Genomic DNA, 10,251 nt, shown 5'->3' with positions numbered 1-10,251 from the left:
TGTCAAGGTTTACAAAACTTGACTTTGACCAAAATTAATATGTGGAGTAAGAAAAACATAGGGAGCACTGGCGGAGGACTCTAGTGGGCAAGGGCTGGCGGCTGCCATACCTTGAATCGTTTGTAAAATTTTCTTATACCTATGCATGTGCATCTCTCAGCTGGCACGAGTTTTTAGTTCGTGAGTCGCCATGAGTTTTTCCGTTGAGATCGAGTCAATCTGATCAGTTACGAGCTAGTCTCTACCAGATCACGTACCTACGTGTCCTTCTGCCTAACCGTGCGTGCACTGTTGCAAGGAAGATCAATCGAGCTGTTAGGTTGCTTGCTTCTTCTAGTTTTGCACGTACACGTACATGTACAACTTCCGGTGGACTTGTTCTAGCGCTTTAAAAGCCAACGCTCAACTTGGCATCCTTCACAGCCAGTAGAACGCAGTGCAGGGTAGCGTCGTCCCCAACTGAAAGTTGAGAGGAAAGAGGGGCTAGCAAAGCCAAAGGGGAGGGGTATATCTCTAAATTTCAGTAGCATTTTTTAATAGCTTGTAATATACAATTGTAATGATTTTAGATTTTTAGTGACAATTTAGTGTTGTGAACTACATATTTGAAAAATATATTTTGAAGTACTTGGTAGTGGTAGTAGCTCCAATCCAAGCACCTATGAATGTGTCAATGTTTCGACACATGACACTCATCAAGGTCAAGTGAATTTCATGGAAGAAGAGCATGTATATTCTGTTGAGGATCACATGAAAATATTAATGTGCATTGGTAGTGTGTATTGGCCTTCACTTAAGAGTTCGCCTCACCTTAATTTTTTTTCGTCCTCCGCCTCTGATAGGGAGTATTAGAGAACAACATGCATGTCTTTATTATTTTGCGCATATGCTATGTACAACACTGTTTTTTTAGAAGGAACCGAATATATTATAAAGGTTCACCATAAGTACAAAGCACGACCGATGACCATTGTCATAGCTAGAACAGGCCGTTGATGCGTCGCTTTCGTCGCTCTCATGTGGGAGCCATCTCACCTTGTTGACGACAACTGGAAAATCATCATACATGTGCCCCTAAGGATCAACGAACCGGAGTCGCAACCCTTAAATCGATATGAAGAATCTGACATCAAACCTCGACGTCGCGTACACACGACAAGAAATCCTAACCTTGTCATCCTGATGAGCCGGCAGAAAACTACGCCGGAATTACGTCCAATATGTCGCGACAGACGGACTTGGGAGGACCGAAACCTCAAAGACAAACTCAACGATGAAGGGTTTCCATCTGCCCGAGCACCGCCTCCATAAGTGGACTAAAACCCTAACTTATCTACAAGTCGGAGCCGCTGCACTAGGATTCCCCTCTTTGTCACCGGCAACCGAAGCCACAAGCATAGGGGAGATGAATCCACATGCTCACGAGTAAAAAGTGAGGAAAGGAAGGCTTCACCCTAGCCGCCTTACGACGCTTCTATTTGTACCCATTTCCTTCTAGCTTAGTGGTGCCTTAATTGCATCAACACGCTAGACTTAATCTGCATTCGCACGATAAACTTGATCATTGGCCAGGTCGGGCCAAGCTTCGAGACGGGCCTGCAATAGCCTGACCTTCAATCTCCAAGCCCGTCATGAAGTTCGAATCACTCCTTTTACAAGCCCGAAGCTCGGCTCGAACGACACTTTTCTGTATCTCCACATGCAGGCCTAGCCCAAAGCCCGAAAATTCTCCTGAAATCATGAAAAAGATAAGCCCGAAACCCAAACTATCTTTTGGGCTGAAAAATGAGGCCCGAATGCAAAGCCCGACCCGGCCCAGGTTTTTGGGCCGGGCTGTCCATACCCAGGTCTATCGCACGAGTCTATGCTCCCCGCGAAAATCTCGTGATATGCCACATTGGCATCATCATAATCTACGTGGTAGGAAATTTTTACTTTGTGCCCGTGTACCCTCTACCCGTATTCCAACGGGACAGGACTGCCATTTTTACCGGGCAGGATGGCAGCAGATCGGCGAAGAGATTCCACAAGAGTCAGAAGCCAGTCACATGGAGATACCATCCGTATAGTACGTGTGCTCAACCAGTAACCAGACAAAGCACATAATGCGAGAGCTAAATCTAACGAGCGGCATGCGACCTGCGAGCGCGACGCGGCATGCAGCACCACCGGATAAGCCACACCAGCGCCCCGATGCCTGCCCCCACGGGCCAGCCACAGCCAGTCTACAAGCCTCCGGGGCCCCGCGCGTCACCGTCAGCCACTGTCGGTGTCCTCTCCCCGCGTTTCAGGTCGCTCTCTTCCCCCGTCCGGCGGATCCCATCGCCCTCCCGCGCTGCTCTACCACTTCCACATACGTACGCGCCCGGCGCGGAGCCGCTCGGCTCGGTTCGCCACCTCCCTCCCACTCTCTCTCACTGGCACTGGCTAGCTCGTCTCACTCTCCCTCGCTGATGCCTATAACTCCCCGCGCCACGCACCTCTCTTTCCCCCTCCCCGCGTTCCCACACCGCCACGCGCATACAGACTCCACGGCCCCGCACTGTTCCTCGAGCTGGAGCGTGGGCTCGCGTAGCCTCGCCCGTTCATGAGCGGCGGCGAGTCGGCGGCCTCGCGCGAGGGGGATTGTAGGCAATGAGGCTGTACATCACGGCGGCGGCCGCCGACGACGACGCGACGAAGCCGAAGGCGCCGCAGCAGCTGCAGGCGGCGCGGCGAGGTTACCGTTCCGTTGTGGTCACGGGGCTCCTGGCCGGCGTTCTCCTCTTCCGCGCCGCGCTCCTCGCCATCGAGACCGGCGCCTCCCTCTGCCCTTCCGCCACCGGTAACTAAGCTCGTTCGCAGCCCATATTCCCCTTCCTCGTCGGTGATTTGTGGCGTGTACACCGGTTACTTACTCCCCCATTCCCGTGTGTGAGTGCCTCAGGTTGCTCGGACTGGAGCGCGGGGCTCGGGCGCTGGCTCTACGGCGGCGGCGGCGACGCGACGGAGGTGAGTCCGGCCGACCTGGCTTCTACAGTACTACCAGTGTAGTGTGTTAGGCCAGTGTCCGATCGTGCGCGTCAAAATGTGTTTGGACTTTGGCAGGCCGCGTAATAAGTTAGGCGTCGGGCTTTCTACTTCTACATGAGCTTTGACATCTTTTTTACCTGCGGCGGCGTGGCGGAAATGGGTGGTGGATGGGCACGGAGATTCTCACGCGCTTCTGCTCCCTGTCAGTAAAGCGTCGTTCACGGGAACGGGAATGTTTAGGGGCAGGCCAGGTCGGCAACACGTCGCTGCGCTCGACCGTGGCCTCCACCACGTGGCCGTGCCCGACCCGCTGACGGGCGGGGCCGTGAGCCCATCGCCCGGTCTCATCCGGGCACTGTACTTTGGACTGCCAGAGCTCCACGGTTGACGCCCCGGTTGAGCTACTAGTCGTATTCAATGCGCATGTTCTGCGGTGCCCTGCGGTTTTATTATACATCCGAAAATAAATAAATAAATTAAATAGGCCGTTTAGCCGGTGTGTAAGTTGAGTTGTGTGACCAATCCATCTCCATCTAATCCAAGTCCGACCGAAGTCGCCTAAAAAAAGTAAAGTCCGACCGTGGTCAAACACTTTTGCTCATACTGTGCGGCGTTCGGGGCCTGTGTTCTTCAAAAGTGGAGCTGGTACTACGTGAAACGGTCATGGATTGGCAACTTTTTCTGGTCAATTTGTACCAGAAAAACTGCCTAATTTGACGAGGAGGACGAAACTCTGCATAGTGGTAGATTCGTACGTACGTGCCTGCATTATTCCGGCCTGGCGGGTCCGACCAGTTGGTGTGCTGGGTTTATTTTGTTGCGAGCCGCTATGGATATGTACAAAACCCTTGTGACTTTCTTCTTGTGAATGAGGCGACTTGCTCGCTCGGATTCTCTACTAGTGGCCTGCAGTCCAGCGTGGAAATGCTCATCCGACAAGACCTTTGATCCTTTGTGTTTGGAACTATACGTGCGTTTGCTCTTTTCCAAGCAGTTGCGGCCTTGTGGTTGTGGAGTTGTGGTCGCATGCTCATACAGTAGATCTTTGTTTTCATGCGCAGAACACACATGATGCTTCTTACTAGTAGTACTTTTTACTGATAAAATGACTGTCAATTTTGATGAATGGAATAATCAGGAATTTATGAAAGAGTGGAAGAGAAGCCACAGGGTAGCTACCCTGTTGGACCCCGTGGTGGTGGAAGCGGCACCAGATTCCTTGGACGATCTCATGGTGGAGATGGACACCATTCTGGCGTCCTATGATCGGCTTGACATGGAGGCCGTGGTGGTCAAGATAATGGCCATGGTACGTACGTCAAATTTACAAGCACTTTGACACTTTCTCCCGAAAATCCTTGCTCAACTTTTAGCGGTTTTTCGGTAGCATGCCTGCAGCTGCATGTTACTGCCACCTTAGCTGAATTCAGCAACCAAAGTGCTTTCCCCGCGGAAAGGCCTCATCATATGCTCCCTGTGTTGTCCCCTGCTCATGCCTTCTCTGGCCTAGAGATATGATCTGGTGCTTTCATCTGCATGGTCATGCAGGGACACTCGCCTCGATTTGTCAAACATGCAAACCTGTAATCATTCATTCGTTCTGAATTTCTGGTGCGTGTGATTTGAACCAGCTGCTAAAGATGGACCGGAAGCTCAAGTCGTCAAGAATCCGAACTCTGTTCAACCGGCACCTGGCCTCGCTCGGCATCCCCAAGAGCATGCACTGCCTGGCGCTGCGGCTGGCCGAGGAGTTCGCGGTGAACTCCGCGGCCCGCTCCCCGGTACCGTTGCCGCAGTACGCCCCTCGCCTCACCGACGCCTCTCGCATCCACGTCTGCCTCGTCACCGACAACGTTCTTGCGGCCGCCGTCGCCGTGGCGTCTGCCGTCCGGAGCTCGGCCGGTCCGTCGAGGCTCGTGTTCCACGTCGTCACCGACAAGAAGAGCTACGTCCCGATGCACTCGTGGTTCGCGCTGCACCCGGTCTCTCCGGCGGTCGTCGAGGTCAAGGGCCTCCACCAGTTCGACTGGCGCGACGGCGATGCCATCGCCTCTGTCATGAGGACCATCGACGAGGTCCAGAAGAGCTCGCTGGATTACCACCAGCTGTGTGATGGATCGGTGGAGAGGGAGTACAGAAGGCTTGAGGCCACCAAGCCAAGCACGTTTTCGATCCTCAACTATCTCAAAATCCATCTCCCAGAGGTAAACCAAAAGAACAGGAAGACACTGTATTACTAGCGTCGATGGGAGAAATGGTGAGTAACAATTGGCATCTGGTGTGTTTACCATCCTGTGCAGTTCTTCCCGGAGCTCCCGAGGGTGATACTGCTCGACGACGACGTCTTGGTGCGCAAGGATCTGGCCGGGCTGTGGGAGCAGGATCTGGACGGGAACATCATGGGCGCGGTCGGCGCGCACCGGCCCGGCGCAGACGGTGGCATCTGCATCGAGAGGACGCTCAGCGAGCACCTCAACTTCTCTGACCCTGCAGTGTCGTCGCTAGGCCTCGACGGTTCGAACTGCACGTGGTCTTGGGGCGCCACCATCGTCGACCTCGACGCTTGGCGAGGAGCGAACGTCACCGAGACGTACCAGCTATGGCTGCAAAAGGCAAGCCCTCCTTTCCCTGAACTCTCACCATTTTCCTACCACGATCGAGCAATCAACTCTACCGACAAGACAAGTGAGAAGTGACAAGGTTCATTAATTTCTTGTGTCGGGTGCGTGCAGAACCGCGAATCGGGGTTCAGGCTGTGGAAGATGGGATCGCTGCCGCCGGCTCTGATAGCGTTCGACGGCCGGGTGCAGGCGATCGAGCCGCTGTGGCACCTGCCGGACCTCGGCTGGCGCATGCCCGACGCCGAGCTGCTGCAGCTCTCCGCCGTCCTGCATTTCAGCGGGCCGCGGAAGCCGTGGCTGGAGGTGGCGTTCCCGGAGCTGCGGGAGCTGTGGCTCGGGCACTTGAATAACTCGGACAGCTTCCTACGAGGCTGTGGCGTAGTGGAATGACGGTAATGGAACAGGGAGAAGATTCAAGCTGGAAAAGGGGATACGTACAGTGATCCGGTGCAAGAATCGGGTGCGGCGCTGGGTTTGTGAGGAGAGGGAAGTAGGTGCTGCCTTCAGCCTTTCCTCGACCTGGCTCTGCCATGTTTGCTGGTTTAATGCCACTGAGTAGAAACTACTCATGGCGTATACATATATATAACTGGGATATTTATTTGTTATTAGTTACAAAACGGAAAGTGGAAATTGCAGAAGTTGTAGCCACGAGATAATTTTTCTTTGGCTCCAATGATGAACTCACTGTATGGAACTATGGTTCATTTAAGAGTCAAATACATTACTGGTACCTTAACTTGTCCGTTACGGCCAGTTTAGTGCCCAAACTTGTAAAATACATAAAAGTGGTGCTATAACTTGTCGCACGGTGCATATATGGTGCCTCCGCACGTATGCGTTGTCCACGTGGTGTGACAACTGGCGGCGGGCCCAGATGTCAGTGGATGTGAGCATCGTCTGCGCTAGGTGAATGTTCTTTTTGCAGAAACCCCCTAAGGTCTAATTAGATGCCACGATTAAGCCATTTCTCTATGTGCTAATAACAGGAAAAAAAACTGCTCCATTGAATGGGTTTCGAACTTGGGACCTCCACCTTTAATGGCACGCACGCTAACAATCTGGACTAACAGTACTTTGCAAAAAACTGTAAGTTGGAAACCTATATAGTCTACCTCTCGCTCTGCAATTTTCATTGTATTTTTTCAAGTTATTGTTTGGTTTTTATGATATGTAAATTTTCCTATATAAAAATACGATAATTATTAATATTCGATTATTGTATATTTAAATCTTATCCTATTTTTATTATTGTGTAGTTCGAAGACGTGAACATGAACATTTTCTAATTCTTTTGTGGATTTAAACACTTCAAGGTATATTATAAAATATTGTGTATTTTTTTTAATTTTCATTCAGGACCACAAGAATGCATAGTTATTGTGTTTCTTCATTGTATATTTAGAATACATAATGATTAAAAATCAACAATGTTGTATTTTGAAAACTGTTCAATGTGTATTAAAAATCATTGTGTAACAAAAATAAATTCTTTAAATGTGTGTAAAACATGTTTGTAGAAAAGTAAGAATAATTTACACAATAAATTTTTAATACAACTTGAACATTTTATGAAATATATTTCTTATTTTTTGAATGCCTGACAAACATTTTTCAAAACACGTTTACAATTTCTTAATGGATTTTTCCAAAAATATTTCTTAAGTTTATTATGACAGGTAATATGTTGAATAGTTCTCTCTTTTTCGTGAGAATTTCTTAATATTTTATCAATTTCCCGCGAGTCAACTTTTCCTTTTTAGAAATTTCTCTTTATTATTTCGCCCGGTATGGTTGTCGTTATTATAAATAGGTGATTATCTTTGTACTAAACAGACAACCATTCGTGGCATAGGTGTTGGCACATGTGCACATGCTGTGCGGCCAGTAACTGGGTTTGATTCCTGCCAACTCGCCCTATTTTTCTTCTTACTACTATTTCATCCAACAGCCTGACATGCAGGACCCAGATCTGATAAGTAGGATCAATGCAGTTTGGGGTATTTAAATAAAGTGTGACGGGTTTTCTGTAAAATTTCTTTAAACTACAAAGAGTTTTCTGTAAAATAACCATCACACTTCTCTCTCAACCATTGACATGTGGGCCAATGCCATGTTAGCACGCCATGTGGACAGTGCATACACCCTAATAAAGGCAGAGACATCGTATTTGAACGCTTAGACAAGTTACGGCATCAGTTTCGTGTATTTTACAAGTTTAGGCATCAAAGTGACCGTGCCCGACAAGTTGAGGCACATGTGATGTATTTAACTCTTCATTTAATTAACAAGATGAACTCACTGCCAAAAAGAGAAACTTTTCTTGGTTCGCCCAAAAAAAGGGTTCATTTTATTGCAATGAGGCTCAATTTTAGACCAATTGCCCTCGTTAACGTGGTTTTCAAACTGGTTATTAAAGTTTTCGCCTTAAGAGCATCTGCGGCCGCAACCTGCAAATATGACCCCTAAAATGTATGCGGACACACCCGCGGACAGTGAACAGATGGGCCTCAAATTTTACCATATGCAACCACAAAGCATATTTTCAAAACAGCTAATGCATGCAAACACATGCACGCCGATCATTTTGGATGTTGCCGACGTTGCGCTGGCGGGACTTTCAAAAAACACCGAATAGTAAATTACTCGTACTAAGATTTTCACATCCGTATTGGGCCGGCGAGTTTCAGATGTTTTTGTCCCACCTCGCCGCATGAGGAGCTAGTCGACTAGCCGGGTAGTTCAGAAGCGATAAGCTTCAGTAATCAATACATTCTTTGTTAATGAGATGGACTATCACTATTAATCTTCTCTGCTCATCACAGAGAAGATCAATACTCATGGTCTATCTCCTTCACAAACGGAACATTCATGTTTGCACGACATTTTATGAATCACAATGTGTCGAACGGTGCAAGGTTGTAGGCCAATATAAAATCCGATGAACAATTTTAAAATCACTTTCATTGTAGTAGGGACATATATGAATGAGATGAACATGACACCCGATGACCAATCATGAGTTGATGAAATGCCATCTAGTGTCAAGCTACCTCGTTCACACAGCAATAATTGATCGACCTATGCAACAGAGAGAAGCTTGGCGCCATCCGCCGACGCGGCAATTTAAGCCGGTCAGCATCCGCCTCGCGCGGCGAGGTGGACTAAATTTGGGTGCCTCTGTCTTGACCTGGAAGGAGCTTCGGGTGGCTGTAGGTGGGACCGCTATGACCTGGAGAGGGGTGCCCGGTCGCGTCCGGTTGCCCTCATATCGTCCCTACATTTGGCGCAAGTTTGAGGGGTGCCGGTCACTCCAGGCGTATAGGGACTAAGTGAGGGTCTGGGTCAACTTTTTTGACCGAGCATTGACCAGGCGGTCGTTGCGGACGTTTAGGGAGGAAATAGGGGTCCAGCTGTAGACCTATAAGACTCAGCCCGGTTGCCCAACACATTGTGAACCGATGTCAATCTGCTTTTTATTTAGGATAGGTGCATTCTCCAAGGGAGGTGATTAACGGAGTCAAAGTTTAAAACACAAGGAAACTTGATTTTGAAAATGCCTATGGCCAGGTTAATTGGCCTTTCCTTCCCTAGGTGTTGATCTGTTAGGTTTTCATGTTGCTTTGCGTGCATCACATGATGCAACATGTCTTAGGTAGGAAGACTGCAATCTGTTTCAATGAGGACGTCAACCCTTTCTTTAGGAAGAATATGGATCTTAGACAAGGTTGTCGGTGTCAAAACCGGCGGATCTCGGGTAAGGGGTCCCGAACTGTGCGTCTAAGGCGGATGGTAACAGGAGGCGGGGGACACGATGTTTACCCAGGTTCAGGCCCTCTCGATGGAGGTAATACCCTACTTCCTGCTTGATTAATCTTGATGATATGAGTATTACAAGAGTTGATCTACCACGAGATCGTAGAGGCTAAAACCCTAGAAGCTAGCCTATGGTTATGATTGTTGTTGTCCTATGGACTAAACCCTCCGGCTTATATAGACACCGGAGGGGGCCAGGGTTACACAGAGTCGGTTACAAGGGAGGAGATCTACATATCCGGATTGCCAAGCTTGCCTTCCACGCAAAGGAGAGTCCCACCCGGACACGAGACGAAGTCTTCAATCTTGTATCTTCATAGTCCAACAGTCCGGCAGAAGTATATAGTCCGGCTGTCCGAGGACCCCCTAATCCAGGACTCCCTAGCTCAGTAGCCCCCGAACCAGGCTTCAATGACGATGAGTCTGACGCGCAGGTTGTCTTTGGCATTGCAAGGCGGGTTCTTCTCCAAATTCCGAGTACCTGTCGAGTAGTGTCCGGCTTCCCATGAATGTCGCACTTCTTGGCTTCTGCGCCTAATAATGGCTATCCTCCACGTGTCGAGCGAATGCGAGAAGTCAGGGCATTTTTACACTTGCCACCCTAACCATGTAAGTAAATCATCTATTTAAAGAGGCGGGGATCCTCAGATCCAGATCACACCGTCCTCCCACAGCGAGTATCCATCAGAGCGCGCCCGGAAAAGTCCATCCCATCATGGCCGGCCATCGCAGCTCCTCCTCTCGCTCCCGTAGCCCTAAGCCAGGCAATTGGAAGAAGTGTTGCATCCCTCACAGGCAGTTA

At 49.4% G+C, this 10,251-nt stretch overlaps 1 protein-coding gene across 1 annotated transcript; it reads left to right on the top strand.

Moving 5' to 3' along the window:
- The first annotated feature begins 2,336 nt into the window (after nucleotides 1-2,336).
- LOC109771842 (probable galacturonosyltransferase 15) lies at nucleotides 2,337-6,366 on the top strand. The gene is made up of 6 exons (XM_020330535.4): nucleotides 2,337-2,824; nucleotides 2,927-2,991; nucleotides 4,151-4,321; nucleotides 4,644-5,216; nucleotides 5,313-5,624; nucleotides 5,745-6,366. Exons 1-6 carry the CDS (start codon nucleotides 2,635-2,637, stop codon nucleotides 6,021-6,023), a joined length of 1,590 nt encoding a protein of 529 aa, XP_020186124.1. The 5' UTR covers nucleotides 2,337-2,634; the 3' UTR covers nucleotides 6,024-6,366.
- The last annotated feature ends 3,885 nt before the right edge of the window (nucleotides 6,367-10,251 follow it).

This window comes from Aegilops tauschii, chromosome 3, assembly GCF_002575655.3.
Source record: "Aegilops tauschii subsp. strangulata cultivar AL8/78 chromosome 3, Aet v6.0, whole genome shotgun sequence".
In the NCBI taxonomy this organism is placed as follows: Eukaryota; Viridiplantae; Streptophyta; class Magnoliopsida; order Poales; family Poaceae; genus Aegilops; species Aegilops tauschii.
Note: the sequence above shows the minus strand (reverse complement) of the source record. Positions and strands in the feature narration are given on the sequence as shown.